Source organism: Anolis sagrei, chromosome 4 (assembly GCF_037176765.1).
Source record: "Anolis sagrei isolate rAnoSag1 chromosome 4, rAnoSag1.mat, whole genome shotgun sequence".
Classification (NCBI taxonomy): domain Eukaryota; kingdom Metazoa; phylum Chordata; class Lepidosauria; order Squamata; family Dactyloidae; genus Anolis; species Anolis sagrei.
This window is the reverse complement of record NC_090024.1, coordinates 181,125,089-181,144,442: the sequence shown is the minus strand read 5'-3', so window position 1 is coordinate 181,144,442 and position 19,354 is coordinate 181,125,089. Positions and strand designations below refer to the sequence as shown.

The window sequence follows — 19,354 nt, the reverse complement described above, 5'->3', positions numbered from 1 at the left end:
AAGAACCTCCACATGTTAGACTTGTCCTTTGACAATTCTTCACCCATCACTCTGACCATTAGCAATGCTGCCTGGGCCTGTTGGGAGTGGAAATCCAATAACATATGAGGGTCTCAATTTTCTGAGTGATCAGAAGCTAGCCATCTGGAAAAGCCTTGCCTTGCCTCCAGCAACTCTTGTTCGGAGACATAGCGGGCTAGATTTGGAGGTTCTGCTTAACTATTATAAACAGGTGATTGCCACCTGTTTGGTTTCTTTTAAATATCTGGTTTAACTGGCAAAGATGGGTAGCACAGAGACAAAGAGATTACTGGACTTGATTGGAAAAACACCTGTTGGAAAGCAGGGTTAAAGTTTATTGACACAGAAAGTATTTTAATAAACATTAGTATCTGTGGTTAATATCTCTTAGGAAACAGTCTAGAATTGCTTTTAACAAAAATACAGTATATTTAATAATATGCCAATTTTGTTCAGCCTGCGTAGTAGCTCAGAAATGTATATAGATAATCCACATTTTAATGTAGTTGTCACACAATTCAGTGGAACAAATTGACGACAGTTTCAAACTATTTTATTTTGTACTTGTACAGTTCTTTCAGTTGTTCAGAATGGTTCATAGTTAGTTGGGAGACTGAATCTGAAAATGGCTTCTTTTGGGCCATTTCATGGGTTCACAGCAGAGATTTAGATTCAAAACTTCCTGATTTTATAGTTTATTCTTTTAGGCTCTATATAAGGAGTTGAGCGGGTTTTGCGGGTTCTGGGGTCAATTTCCTGCATTAAAACACTCTGGGGGTCCAATGAACTGTCAGAAAGAACTCCTTCCCTTCAAATAAAGAGTGTGCTTTTATTTTTGAAAAAAAAAATGATGTGTGCGTGTGCATGGAGTCCCTGTGACCTATATAAAAATGAATCACCATCCCTATAGAGCAGAGGTTCTCAAGCTTTGGGTCCCCAGGTGTTTTGACCTGTAACTCCCAGAAATCTCAGCCAGTTTACCAGCTGTTAGGATTTCTGGGAGTTGAAGGCCAAATCATATGGAGACTCACAGGTTGAGAAAAACTGCTATAGAGTTTACGAGATGAAATTCATAAATAGGGGAGAAGGGGGGGGGGAGAAAGAGGGGAAAAGAGAAAAGAATGGGAGAGAGAAGGTTAGGCGGCGTAGGAGAGGGAGAGAGAAAGAAGGAAGAGAGGGTCACAAGAGAAAGAGAAACGAGAGGGAGAAGAAGAAAGAGGAGGAAAGAAATAAGGGGAAGGGAGAAAGGGGCACAAGAGAGAAAAGGGGGAGGAAGAAAGAGAGAAGGAGAGACAGAAAAAAAGAGAAAAAGCAAGAGAGAAGGAAGGGAGAGAAAGCAATAGAAAATGAGGATAGGTTTGAAAAAAGGGAAAGAGAGGAGAGAGGGAAAGGGAGTGAGATAGAGGAGGAAAGAGAAAGAGAAGAATAAGAGAATTATCAATAGAAAAGTGAGGGAGAGAAGTGGTAGAAAGAAGGAAAGAGAAAAGAGGGAGAGGAGGACAGAAAGAAAGGAAACAAATAGAAAAGAGAAGAAGAAAAGAAGGGAAAGAGGGAGGCAAGAGACAGAAAAAGAGAAAAGTTGCTTGTAGTTTTCTCTCATCGCTTAGCAATAAAAATGGAGTCTTTGGATCATGCTCCATCTATCTAGGAAGAATAACTTGAATGAGATAATCCTATGAATTGACCATCTGAATTTGCTCTATATTATAACACTAAACATAGGCCAAAGACAGCTTCCTCCTGTCAAAGATTTGAAGTAAAACAGGCTAGGAGAGAGGGTGATACCTATTTTCAATGGAAGAACATCGGAAGCTGGAAACAAAGTGTAGTCACAAACATATTCCCTTTATTAACATGAGCATATGGCAAGAAGCAAAAAAGCTCCTTGAAGGTAGTGATGAAGACCTTGCAGACAGGTTTTAATACTTTTTTTGTTAGCTCTGGTGGAATGTTTGAATAATGTTAGCTCGACCATTTCCCCTTTCATGCCAGGGACCTATACTGAATTGTGCCTCGTGTTTCTCTACCCCTGGGCTTTCCCCATTGACTACTCTCCGGCCCCTAAAGACCCCCTCAGGTTGCACTAAGGGGGTCCTGCTAAGTGCGATCCCTTACCCAGCTTGGGGTCTGTGCCCTGCCTGATACATTCCTGCTCTCTGTACCCCCTTCGGCTCCAGCGTGGCTGTGTGTTCACATTTCTGCCAATTGAGTAAGAGTGTGTGCGCTTTGTGCCTCTTTGCATCTTTTGTTAGAAAACTGGCTCTGTAAATGAATCCCACAGCTTCGGGCTTGGCAGGTAAAGGGAGAAGGAAGTCTGTTAGTGCACGAGTCTAATCAGGCTGGCAAGAGCAAGTAAAGTAGGGCAGCATCGCACATTAGCTGCTGTGTAATTGAGCTCTTTGATGGGCAGAGCACTGCGGGAAAGGGTTCGAAACGGAGCAGAACTTTTGTTGTTAATTCAGTTGCACATGGAAGCTGTAAAGCTGTGCATCTCCGCATCTTGGCACCAGGGGAACTGTAAAGCCCTTGCGACCAGGCTTTTCAGTCCCTGCCCTTGGCCCTAGTCTACAAACTTTCAGACCTTCTCTCTGCCTCCCTCTCCCAGCACTTGATTTCCCTTTTCTCTTTTTCTTTCTTTGCCTCGCTTTTTTCCCTGTGCACTATAAAAAGCAAAGCTCCTTTGCCGTTTGAACTAGGCGGCTGTGAGTGAGGGCTAGCTCAGAGCTGTGTGGCTGTTACCTTTGTATTCCAGATGAAACTGCCGAGCTCCGTGGGACAGAAGAAGATTAAAGCCTTGGAGCAGATGCTGATGGAACTCGGAGTAGGTGAGTAAAGAGGGCAGGTAGAGAGAGAGAGAGAGACCCATGGAGCAAAGTCTTTGTAGTCTAGAGGGGCTATTTTTTCCCCTTAGTAATACAGCCAGTTCCCTGAATAACAGTATGTGAATGGGTTTGAAAAAAATAAAAAATAATACCTGATGTATTTTGTTAAATATATATATATATATATATATATATATATATATATATATATATACACATACACATACACACACACACACACACACATACATACACACATACATACACACACACACACACTCATGAGTGAAAGCAGGAGGAGTCAGAAGATATACTCAGGATTTTTTTTGTTTAATTCTTCCCAGTAGAAAAGCATTTGAACTGAGTCTTTGTCTCTTTCTGCCTGAGGAGCAAGAGCCTAGCATTAAGGAAGCCAATCTCTTCGTGTGGGGAGAAGTTCTTTGAAAGGGTTAGTGGCCATTGTCTGGAAGACTGACTGGCTCTTTGGCCTCCTCATTGTTACTGTTTTGGATGGATCTTAATACGGACTGCTGTATTCTGAATTCCTTCAAAATAAGGATGGCTCCTTGTTTACAAATAAGGGCTAAATCCAAGCCACTCTCTGGCCTCCTGCCATGCCCAGCTACAATTTCCTTGCTGTGAGAGTAAGGATTGTTGAGTACAGCAAGCAAGTAAGGCTGTGAAATGAAGGTGGGGTTGTGTAGTGAATGCCTTCCCTTGAAACTGGGTCAATTTCTAGGCTCCTCACATTACCAGTCTAGAAATGGCTGTGAGGGTGTGGCAGGGAATCCAGGGAAGGCTCCTCATATTTCTAATAGTTGGGATAGTAAAATAATTGACATATTCTACTCTTTAGTGCTTGCTTCCACCTCAATCTTGGAATGAAACAGAATTCCTAGGAGACTCTGCAAGTACACACCAAAGAAAGCTATGGAACTGATTTGCTTACCTTTACCCTCCTCTTCTCTTCTGCAGACTTGAACCCAATGCCAACAGAGGAAATTGTGCAGATGTTCAACGAATTACGCAGTGATCTAGTGCTACTCTATGAGCTTAAGCAAGCCTTTGCAAACTGTGAATATGAGCTGCAGATGCTACGCCATCGCTATGAGGCCCTGGCCAAGGCAGGCAGCAGTGGACCCAGTGCAGATGGTGGCTTGCATGCTGATGGACAGTCAGGCTTGAGCACCGAAGAGGTCAAGGGTGATGGCAAGGAACAGATTATTGACGTGGTGGGGGCACCCCTCACACCTAATTCGGTGAGTAGGAATTAGGATCATAGATCTCTAGGCATGTCAGTGAGGCATTTCCCACACCCCTGCCAATGTTTCAAGTATGACAGGATAAGTCTGTATCCTAAAGGAATGCACATGGAACAGTAGTTGTTATCTAGATCTCTTGGTAGTGGTGTTCCTGCAGCTTAAGGTAATCGTAGTTTCCCAGTATATGCCTATTTGCCCAAGGAGTTGTTTTAGTACACAGTAATGAACACATGGTAGAAGATGCAGCAGAGATGCAGACAAAATTTTGATCAGATAGGTTCAGGTTGAGGTTAACATAAACCAGAGGTTCCCAACCTTTTTTTTGACCAGGGCCCACTTTGACCACGGCCCTCTTGACCAGGGTCCACTTTGACCAGGGACCACTCTCCAACATTAGTACCAAAAGGGACGGGGCTGGTTAGCTCTGTGGAAAGGAGTGGAAATAAATAAAGAGGAAGGAGGTTAGCAGACCAGATTTTTGTTCTCGTAGTCCACTGCTGGGCTGCAGCCCACAGGTTGAGAACCACTGACATAGACTGACCAATCCCAATTGCAGTCCATTTAGCTATATTCAGAGTGTTGGCCAAATAGCTGCCACAGTCCTCTGGCTTATTGTATAAGAGCTGCCCAGTATACCGGCATAGCAGTACATCAGGTTCATTATTGAATAGGCACAATTGTTGTTTGATTATGAAGAACCTCTCTATAAGCTCTGGATAGGAAATAGAAGTTTGAGTAAGAGTTTATTCCTTGCATCAAGCTAAAGGCCTTTCCTGTGATCATGTTGCTGAGTCCCAAATGTACAGCTTCTTTAGGGGGAGATGAAATCTGTGACTTACATTTGGATTTCAACAAGTCTCATCATCAACGTTTGAAGGCCAGCTCAGAAGCATTTCCCCATATGCATTTTGCATTGAAATGTCTGTTTACAAAATGTCATACTTTCATTTATTCCCAGTGCTGATCTTGGCCTACCCCACACTTGGGATAGAAACAAAGAGAGTGAAGGCAGCACCAGAAGGGTTAACATGATCTGGGCTCTGACATATTTGAAAGAAATATAATCAAGTTAATTCACTGCAAGGCAAATTTGGTACCTAAAGGGCCCCCCTGTTAAATACAGCTCTGACCTTTACCGGCTGGTTACACAAAGACGACACAATTAGATTAGTCCAAGACAAAAGGTCAAGCGCATTCACACTGTGGCCACTTTATGCTGTCTTTGGAGGGGAAAGAAATTTTACCCAGCAGGAAGGGGGCAACTCAGGGAGTTTCACCGTTGCTGCCAAAATGGAGAGCGGGGCATTGGGGGGTGGGTTTGTACAAGGAAGCAGCACTGCTATCAATCGAATAAGTGTTGTATTGTTTTCTACTTGGGAGAGTGTGCCAGTTTGGCCGTCCCTTCACCAGTTTGGGCAGTATAGCATTGACTGTCAATTTAATTACATTGGCAGCCTCTTGTATTTATCTGGGCCCATATACCTTATTCATTCACTGCCTCTTTCCATAAAGTTGGCTTCCAAATTGGAGGTGAAGCAGAGTGGATGTCCAAATCTTTAAAGGCAAATCTTTGTCATAGACTTGAAGTCAACTTGCCTTTTCTTCCAGTAAAAGAGAGGATGTAATCTCACTATCGTGTGGAGTGTGTTTCACTCTGCTTTTTCAGGGAGTTGAGATTCAGCTGTTATGGGGTGAAACTCCCTCAGCTCATGACTAAGACACCCTGGATATTTTCCCCACTATTTGGATTTCAGAGTGAACAGGCAGACATTGGCTCAAACAGCATCCCAGTGAGGAGCAGTTCTTGTCACTTTCAGGCATGAGAGCTTATGTAGCTGGATCTGAGATACAGGAAACCTGGGTTACAATACACTAGGTGCCCTTGGATGTAGCTGCTTATCCCAACACACAAGGTGGTTACTATGGTAAAATGTCATTCTGAACTCCTTGGTGGAAAAGAGAAATAATATAATATATACCTAAAGGCAGACAGAGACCTGTGTAGTGTGTGTTTTATCACTATCTTATGGATAATCTGCAAAATCCCAAAACCTACACAGAGTCACTCAACATTTCTATATTGCCATGGTATCCATCTCCAAATGCCCAAAGATGGACAGGGAATGTGTGCTATGGATATGCTGCATGTGTGGGCATAATCTCAACTTTTTTCCTCAAGTTCCCTGTGGGTTTGATTTCCCCCAGATGTGTTGGCTTCCATTCATCCCTTGCTTACCTGACAGTACAGTATTAGAAATCTGGCATTTCCTATCCACTATCATCGGGAGATAGAGCTTGTGGTGTGTGGATCTACCTAAATAATGTACCCTAAAGTTCATTTGTTTGGGATACAGCTCTCTGAAGCCATCAGCTGGTATGTCCAGGGTATTTGTGGGGTGTGGGGGTTATAGTCCAAAAAGGAAAAGCAGTAGTCCCAAGCGTACTTAAAGTAGCTATGTTGAGAAACAGTGATGTGGAAATGATGTCCAATATTGGGACTTTGAAGGCTGTTTCCTCAAAACTATTCCGATCTTTTCACTTGGAGGCTATTTTTGAGGTAGAAAGGGCAACTGGGCATCAGGTGTTGTCTGTAATACTGCAAGAAAAGTAGTCTACCTTTCAAACATGTGTTGAATAATGCTAGCAGACATTCACCTTGCCCTCTCACCACAGCCAGGGAAAATGTAGCATTGAACACCTACCACCTTCTGGCAGGAACATCGCCTTTCTGGGCTTATCTTCTGGCCTTCTGACTTCCGGCCTCTCTCCGACCCAGCCCAGGGCACCCCTTTAGTTCATCTGCTCTGGGATCCCCCTAAGTTGTGTCCATTGCTGGCGGCCCACAGGGAAGGTTGCCTTCTCCCCCCACCCCAGAGCACTGCTCTGCTGACCCAGGAGGGACGCTACTCCAGGCCTTTGGGGGGTGAAAGGTGAGTCTAACTTGGAACAAATTAGTTCCAAGCAGAAGTGCAGCCAGTTACTCCAGATTAGAGCCTTTGATTTGCGCGACTCAGACTCCACTCGCCCATCCATAATGAGTTGACTCTCCTCAGAATTCCTCACATCAGCGCACTTTGTTCCTGGGCTCACAAGTCAGCCCATTAATGGGGAAAGGAAAGGACCTTGCCTCTAAGAAGTCTCGGGTTCAGAGTCAGAATCATTTGACTTTTAAGCTGCCTTTATCTGAACTCCTGCCGGCTCCTTGTTTTCTGAGCCTGCTTGAAAGTGAGAAGTTACATTGTTAACATCAAACATCCTTCCTTCCAGATGGAGTTAGAAAGCTTGGCTCATTCGCGCGTATATATAAATGTGTATCTATGCCCATGATATGAGAGAGAGAAAGAGAATATGTTTTATGTGTGTGTGTGTGCGCTTCTCATTTTAAAATAATTCCTTTCCATTAACAGAGAACTAGGTTCCCAGGCTCTTGTAAATTATAATGTAGAACATTTTTTCTAACCAGACACTTATCGCTTTTGCCCACGGCGATGGGCAAAGCCAAGCCAGGAAAGGTGATTGATATGAATTTGTGACATATTTGAAAGATGGCGCTTTTGCCATATAAAGATTATCAAACATGTGCACTCATCCCCATTAATTCAGCAGCCTCGCTGGGAAGCGCGCAAGCCCCCACTCCTTTGTTTCCAGGTTGGGCTGGCTGTTTTAAAATGTACCTTTTGATTCTCATTTTCCTCCTGATACTAGACTTTGTTTTTCAGAGGGCGACTGCTAACGAAGTAGTGCAGGTTCCCTGCTAAGCAAAGGCTGCTTTACTGAATCTATTAGCGACCAACTATTCTAGGCAAGCATTGTTGAACATGAAGGATAGGTGCAACCCCAGGAGGCGGGGGTACTTCATTATTAATGTAGGAGTTCAGACTACAATAATATAGGAGCTCAAACTGTATACCTCAAATATGGACAAAGGAAGATTTTGGTGGAGCACCTTTATCCCAAGGTGGGGGTCATTTGTATTCCTTTGTAGTGGCCACGAGTCCAAGAGGTTCCTTCAGATTTGTGTGGGCAAAATGCAGCCTTCCTGAGGTTGTTCGACTGTTGCCTATGGTCTTGTCTGCTGGGATTTGCAGTCCCAACACCTGAAAATCCACACTTTGCCCACTTGATTTGAGTAATGCCTTACCCACTTTAGTTGGTTTTAAGTTTATATAATCTCTGATCATTTCTGCTCCCCCTTCCCCCCCCCTTTCAATTTTCCTCATATTGTTCAGACTCTTTAAAAGATAATCTGTTGGTTCAAGTGAAGCATCACTCTCTATATTTTTTTCATCACAACTTTTATCTCCTTGCTAATACAGTGGAAATGGGTTCTGTGTATCTTTTGGGAAAGCATGCAACTTAAGAGATCATGTATTAAGCAATGCAATCTGCTGATAATTTGCAGTTGCTTCTTGGTGTGTCCTTCAGACATATCCATACAATTGCTCCTTTCCATTGTCCTTTTAATGTGTCCATTCCAGAAATACTTGTTCTGGAGACATATACCTTGTTGTCAGCCACGTGATTCGGCTACCAGAACCTCTCCTTTTCTCTGTCCCTTAGTTTTTCTCTCTTTACCATTCTAGATTTTTATGTTCAGGATCCAGCCCTTCATTTTTTTAGGTGTTGGCTGGTGGGCTTTTCCCAAGCTCTTTCTCTGGACATCCGATACTTGGGTTTTGACAGGTATATATTTAATGGTTGAACCAGGAGCCTAATGATCTAAGCCCTAAACACCTCACTTTTTCTTTTTCTTTTGGTGACAGAGAAAGCGCAGAGAATCTGCTTCGAGTTCTTCATCTGTCAAAAAGGTGAAGAAGCCATGAGCAATGAAGGATCGCAGCTCCTTAGACGTTGAAGAATTGAAGCACTGACTGTAGGTTCAAGAGGGCACCAGTTACCCATTACAGTGGCAATGAGGACTGTTTAAATGCTCTTGTCCTCTTCTGCCGGAGGTAAAAAGGACTGGATGAGCTTGCATAACAGATTCGTATTTGTTGATGCTGTGGTTATTGTATTGTTTTTTATATCACTGATTGTAAATTTCTTTGTAAATATAGAAAACCTGTTACCTCTTGTTCTGTCTAATCTGAATTGAGTCTGGGGTGGTTGTATAGGAAATCATGTGACAGATACATCATTGTCCCAATTTCTCTTTGAATTGGGAATGGGCAGTCAGACCTTTGGGTTATGAATTGGTTTTGTGAAGAAGGTAAGTAAAAGGGTAAAAACGTGGTCAGAATGTTCTGGTATGATGCTGCACTTGAGTAATGAATGTGAATGCTTATCTCATAAAATAGTGGCAAACACTTGAGTTCAATGGCCTAAATCCTATTCCACCAAGGGGATTGATTTACATACATTTGACTTACCATTCAGTAGTTAATTCAGCGGGTTCATTGGAGACTACCAATAAGATTTAGACCACAGGTTTAAGTTGAAACTACAGTCATAGAAAGAGCAGCGTGAACAGATATAGAATGACATAAATGTGTGCTCTTTGAAACTCCCATTTTTCCACTTTCTTTGGTGCTACTGTTGAAAGTATTGATTTTACATGTACTTGGGCTACACTGAATGAACATTTAGCCATTGGTTGAGCAATAACGAACACCCGATTCCTTGCTTCTAGTATTAACTAGTGTCTTTTGGGATAAGACATGATCTGCATACATTCCAAACAAATGACAACTGTTCTGAAGAAGAAAATGTGCCAGTGGGCAGATGAATGTTTTGTAGTAGGCAAAAACAGTGAGGGAGCTATTGCCTCTGCTCCAAATTTTATCTGCTGTCTGTAGGTTTGTTTAAACATTGGTACTAAATAATTCAAACATTCAGCTTCATTAATTGTGGGCCTGTTTTGCCAACTAAATTCCAAGGTTACATCTTTATTTTTCTCATCTCTCAGACTGAGGCAATTTCTCAGTCCTGTCACTCACTAGCCAAAGTATTCTACACTGCTGGGCTTGTGGGCACATGTACTTGCCCATAGTGCAATGGTTTTTGTGTTGTTCTTCAAAGAGTTACTCAGCTCTTTGCAGCTTGATGCTGTGTGGCCTAAATTCCACTTGTAGTCCAGACTAGATAAACCCACTGAATCAATAACCTTTATATATGGGTCTACTCTATCAGGAACTAGGAATACTAGAATTCAGGTCTATGTGTTCACTTAGAATTGGCATGTGTTCCTTATGTGTTCTAAGATTACAGCTGCTTTGTGTTTGTTTATCACATATAGTAGGACAGTCATTTGTAGAACAGTGGTTCTCAACCTGTGGGTCCCCAGGTGTTTTGGCATACAACTCTCAGAAATCCCAGCCAGATTACCATCTGTTAGGACTTCTGGGAGTTGAAGGCCAAAACGTCTGGAGACTCACAGGTTGAGAACCACTGCTGTAGAGATTTATTTATTTACAATATTGCTACCCTGCCTTTTTCCACCCCGGAGGGGACTCAAGGTGGCTTGCACTTAGGCAACTATTCGATGCCTTCCCAAACAATGTACAGTTAAAATAAACATTTAAATTGGATTATAAAATACATTAATAGAGATACTCCTTGGAAAGATAGCTTAGTGGTCAGTGGAGCAGCCAACTGAATACATGTGTGCTTTTCATGAACCTGGGAACATTATTATGCCTTATTATGAAGATTGAATTTTTTGTGCAGGGCTGAAAAGCCAAGACAGTATAACTCAGACTATTAGCCATTGAAACAAACATTACACTATTTGGTATTGAATTTAGTGACTTCAATTTTTTTTCCAGTTCTTCTAGCTGCAGAAGGCAATATGAGATCCCATGTCAGAAGATATTGAGACTGAATTTTTATCTCATTACTTAGCCACTTATTTTTCCTCTTTGCTAACAATAAATTATGTGAAATGGGCAAATACATCAATATTTGCATTATACATACAGATTGCAGAATTCCAGGTATTTGGTATAATGGTGTTTCCAGTGGGGATAACATCATCCTAAGTCAAATCTTAGCACGAAGCTCTGATTGTGTCCAAGTCCACAGGCATTTGATAGTATGTGTTCTCCAGAAAGGTAGCAGTCCTTAAGTGTGTGAGTAGCCCAACTCAGCAGCATAAAGCAATGCTTAGCCCAGTGATAGGCAACCTTTTGAGCTTGGTGTGTCAAAATTTGCCAAAAAACCTGAGCATAACTTGGGCGGGGTGTCAACTTCGAGGAAAAAACCCCCACAATTTTGCAATATTTATAGTTTAAATAAGAAAAATGTATATTCCATGCTGAGTTATGGAGTGAACAATGCTCAAATGTGCAGATATTAAATTTATAGAGCCTTTTACAAATTTAAGGATGGAATTAGATTAGCTATTATAAGGTGTACTTCGCTGTATGCAGCCGCATGTGGCCACGTGTCATCAAAAATAGCCATGCGTGTCAGTGCTGACACGCGTGTCATAGGTTCACCATCACGGGCTTAGGCCAATGGATGCGGTAAGCCTTAGGATTCTCAATTGGGAATGATTCCAGCCTGCTCCCTTTCCAGCTCTAGAATGTACCTTGTTACAAATTAACAGAAACCCCCCTCTCCCCTTCTTCCTCAATCATCTTTCCCCCTCTACCTTTCGGAAGAGGGCTATGACACTCCTGGCCTGCAGCTGTCAGGCCTAACACATGCGCTACCTTCCACTTCCCATTTCAAGTGCAACTTAGAATCGATAGTGCATGACAACGCCCTTTGATTTACATTTGTGCTAGCAGAAAGAAAGGTCAAAGGCCAAGTTCTTCGTTTTCATAGAAAACTAATTAGACGACTCCATCGACACAGAATCAATAAAACTGATCAGGTGATTACACAGAGGGAGCCATTAAAATCCCTGTGACCTTTGATCCCAAGTCCCTAACCTGAGGTGGGAGAGACTCAGTTATATTCTCCAGTGCCTTGGAGGATGAAACTCAGAAGAAAGAATGAGTGGTTGGTGAACACAAACTTTGCTGAGTCTGCTGCCTGGCTTGAATAGACATGCTGCTTATTTTTTAGTTGTCCCTACCCATTGTCTGAACTTCAGTGTAGAGTGAAAGGGACCCTATTCCCATTGATGTACCATAAAGGAGAGGGTTTTAAATGGGGTGGGACAAAAATTTTGTCCTTCTCCAATGAGGCAGAGAAAAACAGTGTGCAACAATGGTACAGGTAGTGAGTCACTTTGATTTTTATCTCAGGCCACTAAGTAGTCAGCTCAGGATGTTTTCTAAGGTGCTTCTATTTCTTCTGTTTGTCATTATTCTGTAAATCCTCTAAGTTGGTTCACACTGATGCATAAGCCATCTTAGGTCATGTAGCACTAAACAAACATTTGGTAATTAATCATTGGCCTTTAAGTTTGTTTTATGACTTTGAAATGGATGATGATTTTTTAAACATGTAGTTCCAGGCTTAGCTCTGCAATGCATGATATATTTTCATATGGAATATAAAAGAAAGGATCAGCCACTCTACCTATAAATGCTGATGAGAACTTATTTGCATGCATATGTTGTCCTATTTAACCTGCGTTCTCTCTATTTTAATGAAGGTGCACATTTACTATGTGTTCACCAGTACAGCTGTGAACTGCACGGCCTATGGATTTTCTGTGTGTGAATGCATAGGGGAGGAAAATTTGGCATATTTGGCAATCTCATGCTCTTCAATTTTGAACAGAGCATACTACAAAAAATTAGTTGCACCTGTTAAACAAGATATTACCTACCCCGTCCACTTCTACTGTCTACAGCAATTCACTTTACTGAAGACTTTGTGGCTCTGCCCAAAGTGAACATGACACAGAGGACAAGACACCTGGAGTAAGACCAGACATAAATATTAGAGGACCAGAATTAGCTTTTCTCAGAACCTTTGCCAAGAAAAGAGTAAGAAACTGGGAAGGGATCTTCAGCTAACACAGTGTTTCTAAGCTACAGCAAGAAATGATTGGATGATTCCTTACAACCATTTAAAAGTAACAATTGCCCTTAAAAGGGGTGAGCTATTTTCAAATCTGTGCAGAAGCTGCCTAAGTTTGTGATCATATGAGCAGATTTTGGAAAAAGCAGAGAGCAATGCACCTTGTAAGAGATTCCTGGAAAGACCATCCCATTCCCTTGGAGCATATAATGAGTCAAGTTCCTTTCCCCCAAACTTTATTCATGTGGCACATTTACAGCAAGGATGGGAGTAACGAGCCGATGAGGAGGTCAGGTTGGGTTCAGCTGGAACATCCACACACCATGCATTATTTACTGGGAAGGCCCAGTGCCTGTATCACCTCACAGCCTGACTGCTGCAAGGGCAGAGCCTTCTTGGTGTGGCTCCCAGGAAGGTGGCAGCAGGAGCCTATCTACCTGGGTATCCATTCAGCAAAGGCTAAGAGCAGGGCAGAAGGTTTCTGGGAACCAGCAAAATGAGGAGGGAGCACCATTCTTTATTCTCCTTCCTCCTGTGCTGTTCCAGAGCAGTGGGAATCAGATGGGAAGAATGGGCCACATCTTTCAAGCAACAGACTGGTTGCAGCCATTGTGGAAGAGCGAGGTGGTCAGTTTTAGTAATGGCGAAGAAGCAGAGCTATCAGTCAATCTGCAGGTTCTGGAAGTGTATAGAGATTGGGAACACAACCCCCCTGCTGGGCTAGCAGTCATGTCCACTGCCCGCAATGGACTGCATGCTACATGGGGAGGAGGGGGGCATGCACAGATGGATGCACAGTAAGGCCACCCAGGCTCTGAGGAGGCATGAGCAGGGGACCACTGCAAGAGGTGCCGGACATGGTCACGAGCATCAACCAGGATGCTTCACCCTCTGATAGCCCCTGCTGAACGAAGGCCCAAGGAGACGGGTGGCTTTTGGTGGGCGGGGAATACAGGCACTTTACCTTGAACAGAAAGAGCCAAGCTTTCTTAGTCACATATAGGAGGAATCAGAGGATTAGTGTTTATTTAAAACAGATTGGGCAATCGGAGAGAGGCCGAAGGAAGGGGCAGGGCCGGTCCAAATGCTGCTCAGTCAATATTTAGCTGACACGCAGGAGACACAAAAACAGATTCACACAGGGAAAGGGGGGCTTGACTGCAGCTGTTGAGATATTGTACTCAAAATAATAAGGGCAAGAGCCCGAACATGGCGCCACGGTCTTGCTACAGGCGCAATTGTGAGCAGAAAGCTTGAGAGAGAGAAAGAGAGAAAGACGCAAATGGAAATCAGAAGCCAACAAAAGGGAAAACAATCTACGTCTCTAACCATGTGGAGCAAGCACCCTAGGGGGCTGCAGGCTGGGCCAGGCTGGGCAGGCAGCCGGCCCCAGAGAGGGAGTCACGTCAGGCCTACACAGAGATTCCAGTTCCATATATACAGCCTCTACTGGCAGAACAGCAAAACTGACGGAGTCATGGGGTTACTCGTTCCTCTGTCCTCTTTCTGTCGTTGAAAGCTCCAGCCCATCACGCCCGTGTAGCAGGAGCCGGCCGCATGCAGCCCTGTCCGGCCGGCCCCGGAGATCAAAAGGGCTTGGAGGTCTGCTTGAAGATGAACCCTCTGTGGGCCAATGTCTTCATGATGTTGGCAATGTTCTTGCAGTCATCTGTTAGGTAGAGAAAGAAAAAGATACGAGAAGAAATGCATTGGATTATATTTTCAGCTAAGAAATTTGTCGGAGAAAAAAAACACACACACGCACACACACCTGTATCCATGTAATAATCCAGTTATGACTCCTGAGACCTCATAACCATCTAGACTATGCATCTCTCTCTCTCTCTCTCTCTCTCTCATTCATGCTACTCCTAGATAGGTCAAGGTTGGTGCTCCACCAACAAATGCAGAACAAAAATGCATCAGTTGCTCTGCACTCTGAGCCATTACCAAAGAGTTCAGCAACCAATGCCTGAACAATTATAACCAGACATAAACCAATAATAATATATAACTGAAATCTGAGTTGACGAAATTGTTACTATGGATCTGCCCCAATTACGTTTGGTTTTCTATTCACTTCTGTGTCCTTAGGACTGATGGAAACTGTAATCAAATATCTTAGAGGGCCACACTTTGCCCTTCCCTGTCCTGGATGGAGTCATGTCACACCCATGCTTAAAAGAATTACACTTGCTTCCCTATTTGGTCTGTGCTTAGACTTTAAAGACTTAAATACTTTGGGGTCCAAATATCAGAAGAAATGCCTCATTTCCTATCTTGCCCATACGCTGAACACTTCTAAATATATAATTTAGTATAATGAGTGGGAAAGAGCACTGTGCATCGAAGAGGACCTTTTTTTTTAATCTTCTGACAAAGATGGCACTTGTTGCCATCTCCTCATCACTGCAGTCATTGGTCTTTCTATTCCTACTGCTGCACCATCACTGATGAAGGCATATAATGGGCCCGCTGTATTTGCATGGGATTTGCTTCTGAGGCCTCACATGGATATAAAAAGGTGCAGATGAACACACCTCATATTATTACATTATTAGATGGCCATATTCTTAAATAGTGATGATGTGAACACGCATGCTTCTGTATGCTCCTATTTGCATTGGTCTTGCAAGTGGATGACCTCAAAACTTTGAAGGCTGTGAGATCTGTTGTACGTATGCTGGCATATATTTGTACCATGCTAAAAATGTATCAAGTCTTGGTCCGAGTCTAACTTTATAGCTACAAAATACATTATTGCTATAGCTGTATTTACTCTGCTCTAAGATTGCCTGGGGTGTTGGAGTAAATATGTTTCAGCAAAAGAATCAATGTTGCTTCTCAGCCTTTACATAAATCACCAAAACAACTAGACAGACATCTCTACATTAACTATCCTGTCATTCATAGCTTCATTAATAGCTGATGATGTTACAAAGAGGAACATTTGAGGCCACCAAGTTATGCTACATACATCCCTCACCCTTCTTAAGATATTCGAAAATACTGTATTGTAGGACTTTCTGTAAAAGTAGTGGTAAGACTTTAGAGGCTTAGTTTGTAATACATCCAGCTTTAACAGTAGTATCCAAAAGCAAGGTGCCTCGTAGGAAATCTGCTACAAAACAGGAGCTTTTTTGTTTAATTCCAGGGCCAGAGAAGCAAATGGCGAAAATAGAAGAACGGCCTCCCTCAGGGGAGCATGCATGCTTCATCATGCTTCATCAGCCAGAAGGGACAGAGAACTTCATCTATGCTGACGATTGTGCCATCACCGCTCAAGCAGGGAGCTTTGATGGTTGAACAGAAGCTCTCCAAAGCTTTAGGTGCTCTTACTGCCTATTACAGGGAAAACCAGCTGATTCCTAATCCATCTAAAACTCAGACTTTTCATCTTAAGAACAGACAAGCATTACGATCTCTGAGGATTACCTGGGAAGGAATCCCGCTGGAGCACTGCAGCACACCCAAATGCCTGGGAATTACCTTGAACCATTCTCTGACCTACAAGAAGCACTGCTTGAATATCAAGCAAAAAGTAAGCACTAGAAAGAATATCATACGAAAGCTGACTGGCACAACCTGGGGATCACAACCTGATACATGGAAGACATCTGCCCTTGCACTTTGCTACTCAGCTGCTGAGCACGCATGCTTAGTGTGGAACACATCTCACCACATTAAAACAGTGGATGTGGCTCTTAATGAGACATGCTGCATTATCACAGGATGTCTGCACTCTACATCACTGGAGAAATCACACTGTTTAGCCAGTATTGCACCACCTGACATTTGCTAGGAAGTAGCAGCCAATGATGAAAGGACCAAGGCAGTGACATCTCTGGCCCATCCCCGTATATCAGCCAACATGCCAATGCCTTATCAAGAAATAGTTTCCAAGATGTATAGAGATACTCACAGGAACACTTCAGCAACGAGAGTCCAAAAGTGGCAGGCTAAAACCCAGAACCTCAACCAATAGTTGATACCAAGTGCAAGACTCCCTCCTGGGCACACAGAAGACTGGGTGACTTGGAAGGTGCTGAACAGACTGCGCTCTGGCACCACGAGATGCAGAACCGACCTTAAATGGGACTCCAAGTGGAGTCCACGATATGCGGGTGTGGAGAAGAGCAAACCACAGACCACCTACTACAATGCAACCTGAGCCTTGCCACACGCACCTTCTTATAACAACACCAGGGGCATTCCAAGTGGCCAGCTACTGGTCGAAGGACATTTAATATAATGCCATTTTTTTTGTAAACTTTGTGTTTTTAAAATACATTACAACTGTACTCTTGGTTCACTCCTGATACAATAAATAAATAAATAAATAAACAGTAGTATCTCATCAGTGAAAGTGGAGTTGTCTAATAACAGATGGGTGCTTCTTTTTCTCTCTTTTTGACTAGGGAGTTGTACAAGTTGCTGAAAATGGCAGGTGAAACTCTACTAACAAAATGTCTTATTTCAAAAATCTCGACTTGAGTGAGTCTTTCCATTGTGGCAGTCAGTTCATGTAGCTGCCACTATTCTCCAACCTTGTACTATAAAAATCAGCTTTCAGAGGGTGGGAAAAAGCAGTTGTGTGAGCCTTTGGGACCAAGGAAGGAACAGAAGTAAAACAACTGGGGCAGGATGATGGGGCAATGGTAAGGAGTTGGCAGGTGCTCAGCAACTGCTCAATGGCATTGACAAGCAGGACTAGGTAATAATGACTGTGTCCTTTCAATTCAGTGGCTGCTTCCGGAGACCTTGTGGCTGAATTTTCTTGGCAAGATGTCTTCAGAGGAAATTTGGCATTGCATTCCTCCAAGAAAGAAAGCAAATGTGGTTTGGGTTCCTAGGAGTGGATATGAATTTGAACCCTGGTCCCAGAGCAGGGGTCCTCAAACTAAGGCCCGATGGCCAGATGCGGCCCTCCAAAGTCATTTACCTGGCCCTCGCTCAGGGTCGACCTAAGTCTGAAATGACTTGAAAGCACAAAACAACAACAATCCTATCTCATCAGCCAAAAGCAGGCCCACACTTCCCATTGAAAATCTAATAAGTTTATATTTGTTAAAATTGTTCTTCATTTGAATTATTGCATTGTTTTTAAGTGTTATTTGCATTACAAATAAGATATGTGCAGTGTGCATAGGAATTCGTCCATTTTTTTTCAAATTATAATCCAGCCCTCCAATAGTTTGAGGGACTGTGACCTGGCCCTCTGTTTAAAAAGTTTGAGGACCCCTATCCTAGAGTCTTAATCCAGTCCTCCAACCACAAAACAATGCTGGTTTTAGAACTAGATTATCTTGAATGTGTTTTTAATTGTATGTCCCACATTTCTGTCAGAGATCCTCACATTAATTCACAATACCTCATTTGAAAACAACTAATATGATGATGATGATGAACAGTTTTAGTAAAGGGGTACAGGAACACCAGTTAAAGCTAATTTGGCCCAAAAGTTATTTTTCTTTTTTTGTAACGACATTTAGCAGTTTCTGAAGGTGAGTAGTGAAATAGCCTTATGGCTTGAAGTACCTCACAATGTGGGTGCCTTAGATCCTTGTCCCCACCAGCTATATCTCAGAATGCCAGATAGGGACAGTCATCACTTTTTCTGTCACAAAAAACTTGCAAGTAGGTTTGTGTTGAAGCCTCCCATAGTCCACACTCTAGTTAGCCACCCTATTACTAAATCTTAAGTGCTATGGATCCTGTTATGGCTAATATGAGTTTTGGGTGGACTCCACTCTTTGCACTAGACTTATTGTTGCTCCAATTCAGTTATAACAACCAGTGCTTCTTCATCGTGAGAAGGTAGTTACAATTTCATATAACTGGCAGGTGAGATGATGTTTGATCCTGGAATTAATCTCAAGATGCTCTGAAAAAAAACCTCCAGTCACCATACAGCTTGGGGTAGATACTACCAGATAAAGATGCTCTTTCAACAGCACTAATCTTAACAGCTACCATCAGAGTGACCCCAATAGGGGGTAAGAATCTCTCTTAGGAGTGGAACGATGAGTATTATTCTTCAAAGTAATTTTCATTCTGCACTCAGAACAATTTACAATTTAACAATTTATACTTAGTTTAACTAATTTACACAAATGAAAATTTGAAAGAACATGTAATGTTTAGGCAAAACCGACAAGGGTTTGTTAAAATAGAGCTATGTGGGAAAGAGAATGACATTCCTTCAACTCTGAATATTTTAAGTATAAAATTAAGTGCATTGGCAATTCCAGCTTCCTGACATTAGCAAAAATTGCTCTCATTTCTTTTACTTGCAAAATACACCTATGAGAACTAGAAACTTACTTTCAAATA

The 19,354-nt window shown here is 42.6% G+C and overlaps 2 protein-coding genes across 4 annotated transcripts in view; one reads left to right on the top strand and one right to left on the bottom strand.

The window, feature by feature from the left end:
- DMAP1 (DNA methyltransferase 1 associated protein 1) overlaps window positions 1-9,179 on the top strand; it is a 38,646-nt gene extending 29,467 nt beyond the window's left edge. For all 3 annotated transcript variants that reach the window (XM_060773361.2, XM_060773362.2, XM_060773360.2), the window contains 3 exons: window positions 2,774-2,846; window positions 3,819-4,102; window positions 8,869-9,179. In XM_060773361.2, the coding sequence (XP_060629344.1) occupies window positions 2,774-2,846; window positions 3,819-4,102; window positions 8,869-8,928 (417 nt within the window). In that variant the 3' untranslated portion in view covers window positions 8,929-9,179. The remainder of the gene's footprint in view (window positions 1-2,773; window positions 2,847-3,818; window positions 4,103-8,868) is intronic.
- A 4,061-nt stretch (window positions 9,180-13,240) lies between these two features.
- Window positions 13,241-19,354, bottom strand: part of ERI3 (ERI1 exoribonuclease family member 3) — a 259,579-nt gene continuing 253,465 nt past the window's right edge. The window contains exon 8 of the mRNA XM_060773363.2: window positions 13,241-14,690. Within this exon, the coding sequence (XP_060629346.1) occupies window positions 14,608-14,690 (83 nt within the window). The 3' untranslated portion in view covers window positions 13,241-14,607. The remainder of the gene's footprint in view (window positions 14,691-19,354) is intronic.